General features: G+C 32.4%; 1 protein-coding gene across 3 annotated transcripts in view; it reads right to left on the bottom strand.

Annotated features, from left to right (window-relative positions):
• The window catches only part of CADM2 (cell adhesion molecule 2), a 948596-nt gene that overhangs the window by 273507 nt on the left and 653602 nt on the right, over positions 1–21487 (bottom strand). The window contains exon 1 of one of the 3 annotated variants that reach the window (XM_074361441.1): positions 5278–5347. The exons of the other annotated variants lie outside the window; for them this stretch is intronic. Coding sequence (XP_074217542.1) covers positions 5278–5347 — 70 coding nt within the window. Of the gene's footprint in view, positions 1–5277; positions 5348–21487 lie in introns of those variants that run through there. 3 annotated transcript variants of the gene reach the window in all.

Here is a 21487-nt window from a genome sequence, read left to right as displayed (position 1 = left end):
ATAGTAGTAATGATAGCAACCATAATGATAGGTAAATTTTACTGAGTGTTTACTATGTACCATTTCCTAGGTTAATATCTTTTTCTGTTTTTTTTTTAATATTTTTTATTGAGTTATATAGTCAGTTTACAATGTTGTGTCAATTTCTGGTATACAGCACAATTTTTCAGTCATACATGAATAAACATATTCATTTTCATATTGTTTTTCACCGGGAGCTACTACAAGATATTGAATATATTTCCCTGTGCTATACAGTATAAATTTGTTTATCTATTTTATATGTATCTGTCAGTATCTGCAAATCTCGAACTCCCAGTTTATCCTCTCCCACCCACCTCCTCCCAGTTAATATCTTTTTATATATTATCTCTTACAAATGTCACAACTGAAGGTTGAATGAACTTAATCAATTGTCCAGTTTCTCAAATCAGGTAAGCTGAAAAACCAGGATTTGACCTATGCCTAGGTGACTACAAAACAGAACTTCAAAATATATAGTGAATATTGCATAGGACAGACTGAAATATAGATGCCCCACGTAAGAAAAAAAATCTCAGAATAGTTAGAAGCTATGCCTCAATTTCAATTTCTTATGTGCCTTTCAATTCACCCTCAAAAGGTATAAATATGATGGGAAATGAGGCACACTAAATGTCATATTTGTCAAATATGAGACTTTTTTATTCACACCTGAATAATTTATTTAATAATATTATGTATGACTATTACATAAATAGAATAAATTGAAATTGAGTCTTCTCTAAACTACATATATCTCAGTTTCAACTGCTGAGTGTCCTGCATTATCTTTTAATTCTTATACAAAGTCAGAATAATTGTACTAATTTTTATATGAGCACAAATTATGATTAAATGATTACAAGTAGTATCTAAAATCTGGTATTCTAGAAATGGCATAAAATGTTATCCCCACTATAGTTGTCAAATTTTGAATTAAAAATAAAGTCTAAAAATCAGATTGAACAATAAAAATATATTTACTGAACTAAAACTATTTATGAATTGTATATTATTCTGGAAAATAAATCATTAAGATACATTTAGTCTATAAGTTTGTAACAGAGTGAAATGAAATCATTTTATTTAAAGAAATTTTAGTAATACTCTAAGGTACCTTTTTCTCTATGTGGCAAAGCCTTGATCAATAAGATGTATGAATGTAGGGTATATGAATGTAGGATAGACTGTAGTGTTAACATACGAATGCACTGCGATATATGAAGGTAAGACAGATTGCAGAGTGTTGAGAATTGAAGCAGGAGACAAGTTACAAACTACTCCAGGCAAGCTCTGAGGAATGAATGATCTGAAGAAGAGGAATCCTTGCAAATGCTTCTATTCTCATAGTAAAATTAGGACATAATTAGGACAGTAATTTTATTCCTATAAAATTAGGACAGTTTGATCATCGATTGGTTATGGGGTTAACTCCTCCAAGATGTTTCAAGTCCCTTAAACTAGGAAATTAGGCAAATGAGATGACACAGCAAACCTCGAGGGTTCAGATTTGCAAAGAAAAATTAGAGTTTTAGCCTTTAATATTCAAGTGGAAGTGTTCAGCAGGGTAATGGGAATGTCAGATAGGAGCTTAGTAGTAAGGTCAAGTCTAGAAAGGTGATAACTGAAATCAACTTAAAAAATTTAAAATAAAACTATTATTTTGATTGCAAGCAAGAAAGATTTGTATAGAAAGCTTAATTAAAAGAAAGTTGTGTCAAAGACCCAAAGGACAAAAACAAAATAGAACCTTATGTTAGAACAAGGGATTTAAGCACCATGAGGGCACTCTCTTGACCTTTCACTCTTTGTATATTCCTGCTTCATTCTTTTTTTCCCCCCTCAGGCTTAATTCTTCTTATTCAGTCTACACACAAAAAACAATGGCCACAAAGTGTAACAAAATTGATTCCCCATTTCTCCTCCTTTCTCTTGTTCCCTTTCAGTTTCCTCTGTCTCCTTTCTCCCTTCTCAGTTTTAAGTTTTTTAAGGGAAGAATTTGATTGTATCATTTATCCTTCTCTTAACAGTCAACAATGGTGAGGAACATGGGTTGTGCATTTACAATCATGTAGAAAATGGCTGCTTTTAAAAACTTTTGTAGGAATCGAAGTTCATCTCTCAAAAAGGATGTGGAGACCTGAACCATTACTGTGAGAAGTGATTTCAAGGATCAAATATATAATCTGAATGAAACCTGTATTTCAGAAGAAGATAGAAAAGGAGAGAAAGAAAGAGGCAAAGAGCAGTTATAAATAAAATTAAGTCTGTACAAAGATACTGAAACCAAAGGAAATGGAAAATCAAAAGAAACAGTACATTTAGATTTAAAAAAAATTAGTAATATCAGAATTGTGAAATCAACATTGGTTTTAACCACTAAAGAATAATTAGTGATATTCAGGATGACAGTTTCTGCATAAAAAAGATGACACATAATTTGATGACATTCAGATATATTCTGTTTATGCTACTGCCCTCAGATACTGGTATAATAACCAATATTTTTTTTCAAAAATGAAAGGGAGAAAATTAAGTTAATTTTCTATGCTATTACTAATAGCTGCTGACTTTAAGTACCCACAAATTGTTGGCTTTAGAGTTTAATAATTTTATTGGGAAGGTGATGTCAAATTTACCAGTCTATGGTTTCTCGAATGTAATTCTTTCTCCTTAAAAAATATCTGAACCCATTTCTCTCTCTAATGTTTCTGAACTTCCCAACATTAGCATGATTCCATAAGGATAAATGAATGAACTGTGATTCTCTACAAACTTCCCTGGAGTCCCTGGGATGTACCTTGCTCAGGCCAGGAGAATGTAGTAGTTTTAAGCAATCTGTTCTTGTGTTATCTTGGGTTTTATTTTCCTCTTACCCAATGTTTTTTTTCCTGTTTGAAAACCATTTGCCTTGACATAGAAATTGGACAATAAAAGCATTGAGTAGTTCTTTCTATTATCTACATAATATATATCTGTCTCAATTGTTAGAAAAATTTTCAATTTCTACTCGAGGCATAGTTCATCTTATAAAGTGTTATTTCTTGTCTCTACAACACCCTACAGATGAAAAAATATACGCATAGGGTAAACTATGTCCTAAAGCCCCTTGTAGGCTTGTATACAAGTAGAAAAAAGAGATTCAAATAAAACGGATAGGTGTGGAACAACAGGGATGGTGATGTGGGACACTCTAAATTGGGCACATAAATATGTTTGCATTGCAAAATCCTAGCCAGTTTGAGTCCTGATGTGACTTGACAGACACCTGTAATATAATTTATAGCTGTAATCCTTCAGTGGTGAATTGGTTTCCTGTATTTAATACTTTGTAACCTGTGTATTATAATTTAAATTACTGTTCACTGATTTTAAGAACTGTCAAGTGAACATAGATGTGATTATTATGAGAGGTTTTATATGATAAAATGCAGTGATGACTCATGATTACTCCACTGCCTACTGCATCATCAAATTTATTTTCTCCACTCTTATAAAACCACAGGTCTTCTTTCAAAAGGTGTCCTCACAATATGAAATGAACTATACTTATCCCTGCTTCTATACCTTTACCTACACTTTAAAATTCTTTTTGCCATGAACTACTTTCTTTCTATATCTATCCTACCTATCCTTCAAGAGTCAGTTCGAGCCCCACCTCCCACATAAAGCATTCTCTAAGAGTAAGGATACCTCAATATATACCTCTCGTTAAATCTTTTGACACTCAAGTTCTGCATCCCACCAGTAACACACTATATTATACATTGTTCTTAATTCTTCATTCCTAAAGCTGTACATCTTAATTTTTATTATGTAAATATATTTCATTAAACATGTATTCATTATCAAGTAATTTCTTAACTGTTTTGTGAATGTATTTATTTTTGTCCACAATCAGAAGATTACTGCGGCAAGGACTACGTAAATCTTCTAGCACATTTATTGAAAAAGAGACTAGGCTAGATGTGGAGGATTCAACAAAGGGTAACAAGATATTTGCCATCTTGCTCTTTACATTTTTAGTATTCTATAAAACAAATACACAGCTAGGAAAATAATAGCTATACACTAAATGCTTAGTCTTATAAACAGGGAGCAGTTAACACTCCCAAGATGAGTCTGTGTGTAGTGTGAAAACTAGTACCTGGGGGAGAGCAGGGCTGGAGGGTGGCCTTATGGTAGATGTGCATATGAGAAGGGAAGAAAGAGACAAAACCACCTGGCTATTCCTCCTAAGGACAAAGGAAGGTATTAGGCAGGACAATACTGAATGATAAAGAATCAGAAAATTCTCCTCAAAGAAGAAGCAGGTCTGTTAGAAGCAAAAGGAAACTAGCATTGTTTAAAACACTAGTAGCAGCCAGAAGTTTACTGTTGTTTTAAATATTTTACTTAATCCTCACAACCTTTTGAAGTATTTATTGTTATCACACTCTGTGGATAAGAAAACTTAAGCTAACAGTTACATGACTGGTAAGGTTATTTCAGTTTGCTGTATAAAAATAAATGAAAAAGGAAATACATATATTTGCTATACAAGAAGGAGAAAACATTTTTTAAATATATAGATTGTTCTAGAGAACATGAAGTAAAAACACATAACCTATAAACCTATGCAGTATCATGTATATATATATACACATATGTTTGAATTCTACTAAAACCATAAAGACTTTGACACATCAAGTCAAAAGTCTTTTTCTTTCAGGGAGACATTCTTCTGGCATGAGAAGAGCCTATCTTCTCTCATGAAAATATATTTTCAGGATTCTAGTAAATGCAAACTTAACACAACTAGGAAATGGAAGAAACATCATAAATAGAAAACTGGAGTTTATAATATTCAATTTCTAAACACTAACATTTTCTTTTCATATAATTCTATGAAGGTATGTTCAATTTTGAGGCTTTACATCAGCTTTATTTTATGCTGGATTTTTTTCAATTCTCAATTTGATCAAGAAAACTAAAGTCAACAGGCAAAATTTTAGGCATAAAAACACCTTATTCCACTTGGAATAAAGTGGGAAATAAAACAAGAAAATAAGCAAACTCATAAGCAATCATGCAAACAGAGACATATATCAGAAACTGAACAATTAATATATGTTTGTATCTGGAGCAATGTACAACTAGTGTCTATACACTGGGCTGGTATCATCACCAACAGAACTGGCTCTATTGTTTAAGATGACTTAGAAGACTGAGCAGAAGACAATCACAGTGAATCATGCAGAATGGACAAGAGCTCACCTTTAACTTTATTCTTTGAAGCAGCCGCTGGTACCAAGGAAAGATTGCACAAGGAGAAGAGAACAAACATATTAGATTATTAGACAGAGCCTCTCAAAAGAAAAAAAGTCATGTTATTATTATTAGTTAAAGTCTAAATGATAAATTTATGATTACATGATCAATACACTTTAGATGAATATGACTTACAACAAAGAAAATGACAATTGGTTATATTTTGTTAGTATATGATTAAAGTCCTTGAATAAGAAAGAATAAAAGATAGGAGCCACAGAGCACAAATTCCAAATACCAGAAGGCATCAGATTTTTTTAAGAACTATGTATCTTTCTTTCAGTACGTTGTTTTTAACTTTAAGCTTTAGTTAATAACTCAATTAAGAATACTAACATACAGTTTAAATACATTTCGTATTATTTAACAATTAAAACGTAATCCATAACTTTTGGATAAATCACAAGGGCAGGTCACTTGCATTTAGTGAGTGCTTACTAAATGTCAGAGATGAGGGTTGAGTACTTTACATACATTTCCACGCAATGATCTCAAGAAGTAAGTTTTGCTATCATTGCCTTGCAGATGTGAAAACTGAAACTTCGAAAAGTCAAATTACTTGCTGACTATGGCACAGCTGGAAAGAAGCAAATTTGGGATTTGATCCCAGGTGTATCTGACTCTGAAATCTGCGCTCTAAGATACTACCTTATACTGCTGGGATTTAATGCACTGAGTCAACAACTAACCGAAATGCAAATATCAGGTCTACAAGCCAAAGCAAAATCGCACGATGCGTTAACCTTCAGCTGTTTGGTGCTTGATTGAACACACTGCTCATGAAACTAGAAAACTTCATTACTCTAAATGGCATTATTTTCATTAAGAAGTCGAAACTTCAGTTTATTTATATCTAGTGGTAAACACTATTTGGGGCAGAAGTAAATTTAATGAGGAAGTTAGTACAGTCCTAATAGGAGAATTCTTTACTCAAAGGAAGACCTCTTGACAAAATGCATGATCAGATACCTCTAAACACTGTGAAGCAGTATGTTCTATTCTGACTTAAATACTATTTAAAAAGATTGACAGAAGAAGGAGTGCTCTTTCATTCTCTAAACGATGTTCCAGATGAAGTAACACATCCCCTAGTTGGGAAATATGCAGTCTCCAGTTTGGCATACTGACCCTCAGTGAGGTTTAATTTAGATTGTAGATATAGTATTTATGATCAGCATATGGAAATTTTTAATGTACACTTTATTCTTTCAAGTCACTTAGAGTCAAACAAAAATTTCTAGCAAGTCTAGGTACAGGCCAGACCACTCACAGAGAACTTCATTTCTATCCACAATCACAAAAACTATCTTACTGTTGTATTATCTTCTACTAGTTCATAAAAAATGTACATATTTTTAAATAATATTTTTTTCAAATAAAAATATATTAAATAAAAGCAAAACTATTTCAGGAAACCTTAAGTCCTGTCATAATTCCATTCAAACTCTGTTTATTCCACAACTTTAAAATGAAAAAAAGTGGACGGAGAGGAAGAATGTTCACAATATTGCTATGAATATAAAATTTAAACTAACTTAAAAAAAAAAGACAAAATTAAACTACCAACTATTTTGGCGATATTGTTCCTATGATATAACAATTCATAACAAACTTTGTAGTCCATTAGATTCTCTAAAATATTTAATATTAAAACTTAAAAACCTTAAAAGTCATTTTTTACCAGGAAATTTGCTCCAAATTAATGAATGAAGTGCTTCTATTCCTTTTAGTTTAATATTGACAGATGCCAAAAATAAGAGGGGACAAAGATAACAAAACAGTATCTCATCCTTCTCCAAAAGCTGCTGCTGAAATAATCAATATTAAAAGTTTTCTGTTATAAAAATAAATTTTGCTATTCTTATAAAAAGAAATAACATGTACATTTTGTGTATTTTGTTTCCAAAAACAGGATCATACTATATACATTTCTTTGCAGCCTGCTTTTCCCACATTTTCCAGGTTAATACATGGAGTTCTAGTGCACTAATTTTAATAGTTGTATATGTTTCTCTAGTGTATATGAACTATGGGACTATTTCCCTGTTGATAGATAATCAGGTTATCTTTAGTGTTTTGGTTTTTTTTTCCCTGCTAATAAAAGTACTGTAATACACATCCTGTGTCACATCCCTGTGTACTGTACTGGTGTTTTGCTTCTGTAGGACAGATTCCCAGGGTTTTTTTTTTTTTTTTTCCCTATATTTCTATCCAGGAAACCACTGACAAGATGAAGACCTTAAATACTGCAGATGGAACTGTGGAGAATGTTTGGGAGAAAAATATGCAAGTATATGAAATGTTCTAAAATAAGAGGAAATCAGCAAAAAGAAAAAAGAGAGAAACAGAAGTACAGAATCTAGTGTTCCAAATAACTGCTACACCACAACCTCCTCCTTGGATCTTTTAAACCACAAACTGTTTCATTTAACTCTTCTTACTTTTTATTTTTCAGTTAAAAATTCCATTTTTAATTCCTTGGTAGAATTTTAGTGGACTTCAGAATTCTAATCATTAAGAAATTATTTTCATCTTGTGTATTGTTTTAAGATTACACAGAGCTGAGAGACATTTGTAGATCATACAAAAAATGTTATTTGACTCAATTTCAAAGAAAATATTTCAATATATCAGTATATAGAATTGTTCACGTGAAAATAAATTTTACTTCAAATTCAAATCCATCACTTAAAACTTTTAGTACACATTCAAAGAAAAATTGCCAAAAACCTTTAGAAGTTTTTGCGGTAACAGTTAGCATCAAATATGTAACAGATACAACTAATCTTTTATTAAAATCATCTTTTATTTAAAAATTATTGAAATAAAAATAGAGAAGGCAAATCTTCACATTTCTCAGTGGGATGGAGATGACTTATTGAAAGTTCTCCAACATTACATGAAGGCAGATGATTTTACTCTTAGATTGTTGGATAGATAGCAAAATAAAATAGGAAAGAAAACAAATGCTCTGTGTCTGTTTCTGTGTGTGTTCAGGCAGCTAATACTAGACTAGGCTGGTTAATATAATTGGAAAGAGGCCAGGCTACCAGGCTTGTTAGCCCAATTATAATTCTTTGCATATTCAATAAAAGAAGCCAAGATGACAGCAATACTGTCATAAATGTCATGTTCAATACTTGTAAGATTTTCCATTGTCAGCACAGTCCAATTATAAGTCAATTGTAAAGTGCACACTGCACACCACCCAAAAGTGACTGAAAATTATCTTAAAAATACAATTTTAGTGGTTCATAGTTAAAATGAAAAGAAAGGAAGTAAAGGTACTTTGACCAGACAAAAGTTTCAGATATGACATTAACATTTCTTCACCTTTATAATAAAAGCAGCAAGTTGCAATTATATTACAGTTGTTCACTACTTTTTCCAGAGATAATTAATTATAATATTAACTTTGTAACTGCTAATAATCATACTATTAATAATGTGAAAATTTATGCATGTAACTTTTGAAGAAAAATCATGTGAATAATAATGGAAATACCAGAGCTATTTACACATGGATGCTAAATAGTGAATATTAGGCATTATATTAATGAGGCTGATTTCTAGAAACTCCAATACAAATAATGAAAAAGGAAAAATACAACTAACTGATTGCATTACCAATTAGTTAATTAGTTTGTTGCATTAGTTGACTGTCTATTTGAAAAGTATCACTAAGAATTCTGCAGACTTGGTGGATCTAAAACAGTGTTTCTCAGAATGAAGTACAGGGAGTATAAATAGGGCACAAGGGCATTCTCAGAGAAGATTAATCTTACCTACCCCAAAATTGATTTGACCTCGTCACATTTTCCCAGTTCCTTTCATTTCTATTTCTAATTTTAAGATTAGTGTCATAACAAAATGGTGATATGTGTTATTAGTATTTGCAATGTGTGGATAACGTAGAACATTCTGTGACTGTGGATTTGTGGTTGCCTTTAGAAGTGTTTACTGAAGTTACTTAGCAATGAAGCATTCAGTAACTAGCAAAGACATTACTGGAATTTATTCACAGAGCTCATGCTAAAGCATTACAGACCTTTTTATTTTAGGATTACGTAGACTCTTTTTGAAACACTTTTGATATTTCAGCCTAGTGTTTTTTACTCTTCCTTCGATAAACAAATTTATAGGTAAGAGATTGCTGTTTCTTAATAGGGAAGCAATAAACTTAGAAAGTACTAGACTTTCCAAGGAGACAGAGGTTCCTGACATCTATAACTTCATATTCAGATATATTAGATACTTCTTTTGCCCAAAATGTATCTACAATCAAATGAAACCAAACAAACAAAACCTCATTGCCATTGGTAGATTCCATGCAATATAATTTTTTAACATGAAAAAGTTACTCTTGTATGTTTAAATCATAAAAATAAAAGAAAATACATTGCCACCACTTCCTGGAAAAAAAATACAATGAAAACTAAGAGATCCAAAATACTTCAAAACTGAGAACCAGAGAGGGTAAGTGACTTTTTCTATGTCACCCACTAGTAGCAAAATTACAACCTAAACACCATGCTGAAATTATATATTTTAAAATCCACTGTATCAAAATGCAATCATTAGATATAGTATAGCAATATAGTGCTAATTAATAACAGGTGAGTTTGATTCCTCTTTATAAAGGAGGAAATCACACTGATTTTAAAAGAAGCACTACTACATCAAATTCATCAGATATCACATTATTACAGTCTTTTCAAGAAATGGAAATTAAAATAATTATATTTCAGGGCTAGATAACTACCTACATTTTCTCCCTTTTTCTCTAACTATCCCATACAAAGCTAAACACATTCTTTCACTAATCAATTGAGATTTATTTAAAATAACATCTTTCTTAGCTATCAACTCACATCATCTAAACGTAAGAATTTTCTTCGAAGGCTCATTAGAATTTGAAGACTTGAAAAAGTGTGACTTCATATAATTTCTTTCACAAGTTTTTCTTTCTTAATAATCACACAATTTTCACACTAGGAAAAAATGTGTAAAAATGATGCTCGAGAAAAAAACGCTTGCTAAAAAAATTATACCCCAGAGTAAACAAATATTTGATGAGTGGAAATTTCTCTTCATACAAATACTCCAGCCAACAAATAAAGAGGAAATAATAGAACTAAAAAAAAAAAAAACCACTGCTCTGCAATTTTTACTAAGTTTTCATACATAGGCAGACACGTGTACATAATGCTAGCTAACACCATTAATGGGTGACTACCAGGCATTATATACATTTTCATGGAAGGACACAATTTAAGAAATACTTTTGCCAATATAATCAAATCTGGATAGAATCATGCCTCTACAATGAACTTCCAATGTCCAAAATATAAAGAGAATTTAAAAAAATGCATGAAATCAATGCAATTAGTCAAACCCTGAATGGGGGAAAACACACACAAGGAATTTTGGTATTTGGTTCCTTTAGTAAATAGACATCAGGGATTAAAAAAAAAAAACTATTTGAAGGGAGAACCTAAGAGACATATCAAACAAATGTGCAGACTACTTTGGATCCTGATTTGAGCACTGGCTTTTCTGGTATCACAGAATTACTGTTAATACTTAGTTGGGGTAAATCATATTGCACTGTTTGTTTTTTTTTAAGTCATTATATTTCACAAAATTAAGCATTTGTGAAAAATGACCTATTGCCTGGGGTTCTTTTTAAAATAATCTTAGGATGCATTTTGTTGACAATATTTTCTCTCTTTTTGTAGATGACTGAAATTTCTGATAATAAAAAAGTCTTTAAATATTTAATTAAATATCTAGGTTTATTTCTTGACATCAATTTTCCTATAATGTGATTACATGTAATAGTGTATATAGAACAGCACAGTATCAGCTATTATTGGTGTTTATATTGAATGAGACCACTCTATCATGAAAGTAAGTTTTTATGGTATATGCAGGGCAAACAAGAATCACTGAAATAATTCTGGCTTACGAAATTTAGTCTCTAAAATGTGGAATGTAGTAATTTCTTCTACGAAATAACCATTTTGCTTCTACAGAAATGAAACATAAGTTTATTTTCAGCTTCTAGCCACTTTATTCATGTGTATTTTGAGAATTAAGTAATCTATATAATTATTTCTTTTCCATGTTTCTTCACTCTATAAATACTGAATTAATTATATGTATCAAGATTAACTGTTATTTTGTATTAAGAATTTTTCTCTCCACTGTTTTTATGCTTCTAGCACTGATAATTTACAAATAAAATATTTACACTACTTTATTCTATATTTGTTTCTTTTGCTGTCAAGAATCCCTTAACTTCATGAGTCACTACCAATTTATAAATTTATTTGTATGCTATATTACATACTGCCCTGTAGGCTTATGACTTTTATCCTGGTAAGTATAGAGAGAAGGTTTCAAGACCTTGTAAAAAAAATTGGGCTCAAACTCATGCCTCTAGAAGAGACTATAAAATAAATGCAAACCCTTAGATACATGAGTCATATATTATTATGAAAGCACAAAGGTAATACTAGGATAAAAGATTCTCAATAAATAAAGTACATGGGCAATCTTTGAAGTTATATTTTATGTCTGTGTTACTAAACCAGGAAGCTATCTTAGAAATACCCTAAATCTACAACTGGAATAAAATACAGCCCTAGAGATTAGTCTTATCTTATACCCCAGATCCTCAGTGGCTAATTTTGATGGATAAATTGAGTATACATACGTTATTGTCAATGACATGAAGACTATTAGATTTAAGAAATGTTTCATAAACAGATACTTAGAAAACTAAATTCCATATCAGTGAGATTGGTCACATTTCTAATTTTCTAGATATTATAATTACATTTTCATTTTTCTACTAAATTACCATCTTAATCAGAATTTTTCTACTCAATAATTTATTTAAAAATATATTCCATTTTACTAGTTTAAACATATGTTAAGTAAATGATACCTTTATGTCCATAAATGGTAATGGTAAAATAGTAAAGCAGCTAACTATATATGTTGAATATTTTCTGAGTCATCAAAATTCTCCAACTGTCATGTGGAACCAATAATGGTATGGTATCCACCAACAAAAGCTCACATTCAAAGGCAGATGGTGACATGAGAAAAATAACAGGACATAATAAACATTCTCCCCATGTCTGTATACATATATATGTGTGTATGTATAGAGAACACAGTATTATGCAATCATTTTATATAATCATATACACATATAACAGTTTAACCAGTTCATTATACTATTGGTAACTATTACTTTTATTCTTATTTAGAAAGAGTAACTGCTGAACCCTGTACTAGTGTTGAGGATGATTTTCAACCACGGAAACAAAGCATCACATAGTAAACACATTTAACGACTGATAACAGTTTTGCAATCATTATACTGGATGACTGAGATTCACTGACATAAAGGAAGAGAATTCATACCACCTGGGGTTTACACTGACCCCCAAGAGTTTACAACTTTGGCATAAGGAGGGTAGTGACAGGAAATGGGTTAAGGGGCAGAAACAGAAAAAAAATTTTAACAGAAGTAATCTAATGTTTTCATGAGATTTTTTTTTTTGAGATGCATAAATAGAGATATGAAATCAGGACCGTCTGCTGATTTAGTCTACAGCATCTGAGTAAATAGTTATGAAGTAAATATGAACTCAATGTTTCCTAACTCCTAATTACTAGATAATGGGTTAATTCTAGAAAAGCTGTGCAAACGAAGAATGTGGTTAGGAATAATTTAAGGGAATCTATCTAATCTGCTTCAGTGTAGTGCAGGTAACTTGCTCAATTTCCAGGGGATCCAAAGGCAATCATTTCAGCATGCTAGCAAGATCAAGCCCTTCCGTGCATAAGTACATGATCGAAAAATACTTGGTTGTGCCCTCTAGTGAACCATCCCAGTGAGGAGCCCCCACAAAGTCAAAGGTGACCCCCGGGATGCTGTGCATCAGCCACTGCTGCTTCTCTGATCTCATCCTGCCTGATCCTTCAGGTGGACTCATGATTCCCTAAAATTAAGCCACCCACACTAAAAGAGCTCAGACCCAGAATACACACACTTAACATACACTCAGTATTTAAGGCGTGCTAATTTAAGGAGCACTTAGATGCCTATTTATAGTGTATCACTTCCATAAACTAAATGCAGGGAATATGATCACTTAGAAATGTCAGTTTCAAATTCTTTAGATATGATCTCTAGGAGCTTTTACTATAATATTATATCATCGGCTTCTGACACAGAGATGTTATTAAACCTACAGCCATAATGAGTGACAAGAGAACTTTCATTACTGATTCAACAGTAAATAGGTGGGTAAGCACTCGGTTGTTGATATTTGGTTCCAGTGTATGTTACGGAGAACCTCAATGGCATCTTCTTTTCCTATGTTTCTTTGCTTGTGCTTCCTATTTAACACTTTTACTTTATATTGATATAGTCAGTGCTTTCTACATAATTTATTTTGCCGGAAAACTTCATTAGGTGCTATGTTACCCTCTGGGTCAATAGACAGGTCAGTAGGTATTATTATTCTACTTTGATATAGTAAGGCTAATCATAACATGAATTTTAGGGTAAATATTATGGTTTGAAAGATATGATTAACACTTTATTTAAGGCTTAACAACAAATGTTGAGTAACTGAGGATCTACTGTGACCACATCTTAATTTGAAATCCACCAGAACAAGAGCAATATAGGTGACATTTCTCAGAGATATGATGAGAACTCTATTTTAAGACACACACACACACAAAATTAAATATACCATAATCTGGACCACTTCTAGAGCTTTAGATACTTGTTTAAATGGACTTTAAAATTATTTTATAAATGAATTATAGAACCAACATGGCCCAGACTTCTGTGTCAAATACAGTCTTAAACCTGAATAGTAATTGAAAAAAAGACATACCATCTGGATGACACATGTTTTCATCTGAGACAAATATTTTCTAAACAGAGTATTATAACCATCATTATTTCAATATTTTGAGGGAAGAAGCTTCCAAACATAGTTTGCCTCAATTGGTAAAATGCCAATAGATAATATTAATCAGATCATATGGAGATAGACTGGAAAAAATGGTTATAGGAGTTTAGTTTCAGAAAATGTATTTGCTGTACTTTGCAGCATCTTCTGGACACCAGTTTGGGTAAACTTTTTTTAGTTTATCATTAACTCAGCCCAAAAGAGTATCTTGGGACAAAGTTACTTCAAACAGGCTCCATTATTAAAATATGATGACAAAATAGCAGAGGGAGTTGCAGATAGATGAAAACTCTTGTAGTTACAAAATACATAGTTACAACATTACTACAAAGCCACTTTTAATTTTGCATATGGAAGCAAATCAGGCTACAGATATCTTCAAATGTCATCTCTAGATTAGTGCCAAACGCTAGGAGAAAGGCTGGATGGAAAAAGTTAAAAGTACAAAGTAATGATCTAGATTTCAAGATCCACTTAAGAAAACCAATATTATTATTTTATATTTACATTAGATTCAGGCAGTTTAAAATTATAGCCAGAACACCGCCATTTGAAATGAGCCTTATCCCTGGAGAGAGGGACAAAATACTTTTTGATGAAGACAATTATACAGAAATACGTTCTGGATCCCGATTTTCCCCTGAATCTCGGATTGCAACTGAGAACAAGTAGAAAGATTACATCATACTGTGCTACAGGTAAATTAGCTGCTAGTTTGGGATTGTAAAATACTGCTGAATTGGTAAATAATATGTTCATTTTACACAACAAATACTGCTAGTTATAAAGTTTTAAATATGTATCTGTAAGGTATAATGGTATGAAGCAGTTTATAACTAAATAACAGCAAATTGTTAAAGAAGCTCGTAGTTATTAACATTATTTTTTAAAGCTGGTAACAGTTTACTTTGAGGTCTGTAATAGTCACATTCACAATAAAAAAGTGATAATTTTAGCACTAACATCTAATGTGAGTTCCTTAAATAAAAATTAAAAAAATAAAATAAAAAATTCATAAACACACCAACCTGGTCTAGAATGTAAAGTTGAAAAGATAACAGACCTACAACAACAACTTCACTATATCAAATTGGAAATGAATTCTTAAGATCAGAAAGCTTTCTTTACAGACTATGCTTTATCCTAAATTTTGTAAGGTTGATACTAGCAAATCTCACAGTAAAGAAATAATTTAATGCTTTTTTTTTAAGTTTCCATATTTATCATTGCATAGGATTCACAAGGAAATTCTGAGGTCAGACACTGTTAATTCCAAATTGTAAATGTGGAAATTAAAGCCTGAGGGACAGTTCCAGATTTTCTCAGTACTAACCAGCTTCTAAGGAGAGGAATGGAGAAAGTTCCGAATCTTCCTTCTCCTGGCACAGGGACTTTCCCTCACATCATACATCTTGACTTTTAGTACCAGGTACTGATTCTTCCTACCTGTGGAACAATAGTGCATCTACCCAGGGAAGAGAATGTTCCTATGATGATGCTGTTTTTCATAATTTCACAAACCATTTTATATGTACATATTAATAAACATGTTAAGAAGTCCCAACAGTTTACAGAAAAAAATATTTTAGAGAGAAATAAAATAAAATTGGTTCTCAGGATTTTAAAATAGTCAAACTGTAAGTAAATTTATTCAGGATGCTTGTATTTGCACCTACTGTTAAGCCTAAATCCCACCTGGGATGACTTCAGAGAATCAGAGAATCTCAGAGTTAGAAGATACCATTAGAGATTATGTGGTCTAACCTTCTCAGCAGTGTTGATTATCAAATACTCTGCACTCTAAATAGAGGGCAAGAGACATCGATTGAGCAGCGTACACTGCAACTGTTCATTAATTTTAAAACTCTGAAGCATTACTTAAAAATTAAAACAAACAAATTACAATTGAGCCTTTCAACTCACTCTCTGAAAACTAGGTCTCAACATGAGTCACTCCCCTGTGACAGTTGAAAGCCAATAGAAGATCCCTAAATAGGATGTTCTTCTTAAAGTGTACCCAACATTAAACTTCCCTTGATATTTTACATTTTAAAATAATTTTGAAGCGATAGTCCTTTATGAAAACTGGAAGCAATATTAGATATATCCATGGTTTCATTAGGAGACATAGTGTGAGGGTATTTCAAGTCAAGATACTCTAATATCCATTTATTGAACACGCCCTATAAATTACAGGGATGCTATTGCTCTAGAACAAAGAATATCATTAATACAAGAACCCTGTCCTCAGGCATCTTACCACCTAGAAAAAGAAACAAATATGTAAACAAGTAATCCAAAGGGATGTAAGTGTACTAGGCTACTCCATCAGCAGTGGGATTAAGTTTTAGAAAAATCAACTCACCAGCTACAAAAAGTTGGGTGGAAATCTGAAAAAAGAGGAGAGAGGACTTCCCAGGCAGCTGCATCAGTGAAAAGGTAAGGAGGAAAAGAGGATCATGGTGTTGGCGGAAGGTGGGTGTTTAGCTTACTCTAATCTGAAGCTGGAATAAAAAATATGTGTTCTGTTGATGTGCTCTGCCCACTTCTACATATAATCCATGCGAACTGCTCCACAATATGCTCATCCAACTTTTCCTTCCAATAGACCCAATGGTGGAAGGAGTAAGGAAGGGATGGGCATCAGATTCCATTTCCTAAGAAAGTAACTTGGCTAGAGCACTCAGGTAACACGCTTTATGGGCTATAGAACACTTAACGTTTAAAGGAAGCGTTCATATGCAGGCAGACACTTCCAGCCTACACTGATGCTGGCAACACAGCTATGACGACGACTCCTTAAAGCCTCACAAAACCCCATCTTCAAAAAGATTTATGAGTAATGTGAACTAAATAATGCATGGGACTGCAGATGCCAGCCCAAATAGCCTCTTCTTCTCAAGGTTTCAGTTCGCAGAACTGTGATCAAAAGCCTTCATCAGTCATGATAGTCACATTTGTCCTCACTCCAAACAAATTGTATTTGCATGTGAATGTTTTTCATTGAAATGAGATATATAATATGCCAGCCAGGGCCCAACTAAAAGGCATTTTATGCCGTTTAAATTCAGTCAAATTAAAGGCTGAATGCAACCTAAAAGGTCTACTCTCAGAACAGTAATTTGACATATCATAAATAAGAACCATTTTTTGTTAGCGTAGGTTCAGCACTTGTCAGAAAATCGTACACAGCCATATTAACAAAGTGCCGCCTCTTAGGGAGAAATAAACCATAAGGAAAACCTTGCATGTAAAGCAACAAAACATACAAACAGAGTGTCATATAGTGTCAACTGGTTCAAAATCGACAGTTTTCACTGACATTTATAAAAGAGAGGAGAAAACGTTTTAACCTGCTTGAATGCCAAGAGATACTGTCAAAAATAACTTTTCTGTTTAAAATTTAAACTAAAAATTGTATTTAGAACAAGTGAGGTCATTGCCATTTTGTTTAGAACAAGTGGCTTTAACTCGTCAGTTTAATTCTTATGGGTAGTGGGAACTGGAAACACTGGTAAAATTATAAACTAAAAAGCCAAAACTGAGTTGAAAAATATCAAATGTTATGAAACATTATAATAGTTTTTAAAAGACCTTGGTAATGTGGGGAGCTAAATTTTTACTAAAAATCATGAACAGATGTTATGACTAATTTTCTAGTTCTCACTGACTAAAATATTATACATTTTGAGGGATTTTTAAATGAAAATTAATAACTGCTTTAGGCAAAAGGCTCTAATTCAAGGCTAAAGTGAGCTGTTGTAAAACAAAAAACAAACAAAATATAGAAACTCCATGATTGAAACTGTCCCACACAATTGACCTTATATATTTATTATTTTAAAAATGTCCTCACAAACAACCTGTTCATAACAGACTGGGGCAGGTCTATCTATTCAATTTTCTGCAAATATCAAGTTCATTGTCATTTCTATGTCCTCAATAACATTAAGAAAAACACTGTAAGACTGTATTTTCACATTGCACTGTCTTCATGATGGCTGGATAAAGGGTACTTTACTTACTTTTGTATCTACATCCTTCCTATCTACTAAAGAGATCTGAGATGCTTATTATACAAAATATATGAACCTCTAGAACTGTACAGAAAAATCTCTAAACATCAGATATTGGCACCCAAATTCTGTTCAATGCTTAGAATCAAGTACCTGAAATTCTCAAGGCAGAAAAATAACTATATCTCACATCCTTACCAGCAAATGATAGAAGGCTAAATATGTAGGCAAGTATTTTCCTAAGTCCTCTTTTTGTAAAATAGAAAGGCTTTCAAATAAAACTCTTCACATCTGGTTATGATGAGACTTATATCCCACACAGGTGGGGAGCATAGGAAAGTAAGAGGAAAATCCAGATTACTGATATTTTAACTCTAATTCCTTTCAAGTGCATGCTGTTAGAAAGATTAAAATAAAAATGAAGGGAATCTTACACCTTAAAAGGCAAATTCCACTGATACATTGTTTTAAAAATGCTAAACTAAGGGAATCTATATTTTTGCTTGATAAAAACTGTGGGAAAGTACAGAGGTTTACGTGTCTCCAAGAGATAAAACTGAAGTGTTTTTACATTACTACATAACATTAAATTAATCTGTATAATCTCAAACAATGCACCTTCCTGTTTTCTGGTTATGTAAACTTCTCGGTGTAGATTTTATTCCTCAGGTTAAGAAAAGGCAAGTAAGAAAGACATCATATAACAAAGCAATACAGGCATATAATGAGGATAGTGACTTTTACCTTTAAGGAAATTTCCTAACTACATCAACTATATTTTTCAATGCCCATTTTACAATAAACTACATAATGATTGTCTTGATAGGAAATTTATATTTTGGTGAGCAAAAAAATAATGGTATTCTATACAAGGAAATGTATAAAATCTAAGAAGCTTCATTCAGAACATCAGTTCTAAGTCATAACTACAGAGAAGTAGAAATTTTACAAATTCCTCACAATTTTTATAATTTCATTTTGTCACATTAGGGGTAGATATTCGGTAAGAAATCATACCGTAATTAAATATTAATACAAAGTATATAAAATATCAAGTAAGCCTGTAAAGTATATAGAATATAAAATATACCTGTACCTGTATAAGTATAGATTTAAATATATATATATATATATATATATATATATATATATATAATTAAAGCTATGCCATCCCATACATGAATATCCAGTAGAATATATTGGTTATGACGGTTATCTGAACCACTTTTTCTTTGTTCTGACTTAAAAAATAGTATATAAATTGTTACAGGCTTTTCAGCATGAAAATTAAAGAGAAACAAGCAAGGCTTTTTATGATGACCTAGATTTTCTTTTCCCATACCAATCTGTGAATTGCTTATTCAGATACTGAGATACATATATATGTGCATTTTTCATATTTCAGTAATAGATGTCATCAATTCTGAAGCAGACATAGTCATATGTAAATAAACCACGTAAACAAGTCAATACAAGGAAAATATCTAATATGCTAGGGAAATTAGGACAATTCTGATGCAAAGGTACTGACTTCATAGGAAAACAACAAGGAATGGCTTGTGGCAGAAAAACGCACTATATCAGTGGGAATGCAAATGCTAATGAGAGGAAGCCAAGAGATGAGGATACAGCAGCGAATTTTCCAAGCAGACACTGATGAGGGCAGATGTAGAAAAATGATTATCAACTTTAGACCCCTAGAGCAACATGAATGAAATCACATCCTTGTGTTCTGGGAAATAAAACAGGCAACTTGGATAGGAATAAAGAGAGGCTTTAATTATCTAAAAGTAAATTGGGAGCAACCCATGATAATACTGAAGTGGGGTTATTATAGAACACAATGTAGAGTTAATTCAGAAATCAGTTTGTTCAAAAACATCAACAGCTGGGTTTAATAATAGACACAATGAATCAGAAATGAATAAAACCTTGAGATGGAAGATTATCTGAGCAACTCTAATCATATTATTAGATTTACTAAGGAAAATAAAAAGACAAAGAATCTATAAAAAGGAACTTATTTGGATGAATATAGTTTTAAGCAACATTTTTAAAGAGATTAATCTGAGGTCATGCTAACAGTATACATATTCCATGAACACTTTTTCTAGATTGTATGCCACAATTAGCAAATTATATGAATGAGAAGGGGCTCACTATACATAATCAAAGATAAAATGTGAGGGGAATATGTAACTGTAGGGTACATTTTTCAGAGTTAAATTAGACTCCAATTAGCTTCTTTTTTCTTAGGCCTTTTGAATGTGAAGATTAGGGGGTCAGATCCCAGACTTCTCAGACTGTTAGCAAACATTTAATGAGCCAAGCTCACAAATGGCAGGAAGTTCTGCGGGATAAGTTAAATGCCTCAACATGTGGAGTTCAAGAGAACATATAATGAAAGCCCCCAAAAGCTTATGATCCGGAGCTGAGTCCTTGTACTTACAAACCAATTGAGGGATGATCATGGAACAAATGGAAATGCAAGAACGGGTTTTTGCAAGGTGATCAATTTTCTGTTAAAATTGCCTACACAGTGTCGCTTGTCATGTTCATGTAACACAACTACTTGTGAAAAGCATTCAACACCAGGCCTAGAACCCCAGGCCTCATCACTTTTTGATGTGAACTTGAGCATGATGTGCTATTTCTCTGTGCCACAGAACTGAGAGATAGAGATCTCCCTCACTCCCTCCCTTTCCTTCCTTCCTTCCTTCCCTTCTCCCTCCTTCCCTCCATCTGTCTACCTACCTATTTATCTATGTAGTGGAAGATACGTATCAGTGTTATACCACAGAATTTACCAATTCATACAAACTAAAGAGCATTGAATGGTGGCAACAATGTGTAAAGAAAATAAATAAACAAAGGTAGAGGGCACTTTTATCCAAGCTTCATTATGGGTCCTGGCAGAATTTACCAGTTTAGAATCTGACAAGACTGAGACCTCTAGGAAAAATGTGAAAGTATAGAGATATGGAATTCATAAAATGATGGCACAAAACAATGCTATACACGTATGGATGTGATGGTTTAAACACATAACTGCAAATTCTTTGACACCCCTCCCATTGAGACATGGGTTTATGTCCTGACCCTCTGAATTCAGGCAATCATGTGACCCCTTTGCTT

This window comes from Camelus bactrianus, chromosome 1 (assembly GCF_048773025.1).
Source record: "Camelus bactrianus isolate YW-2024 breed Bactrian camel chromosome 1, ASM4877302v1, whole genome shotgun sequence".
Classification (NCBI taxonomy): Eukaryota; Metazoa; Chordata; class Mammalia; order Artiodactyla; family Camelidae; genus Camelus; species Camelus bactrianus.
This window is presented reverse-complemented; position numbering and strand designations above follow the sequence as displayed.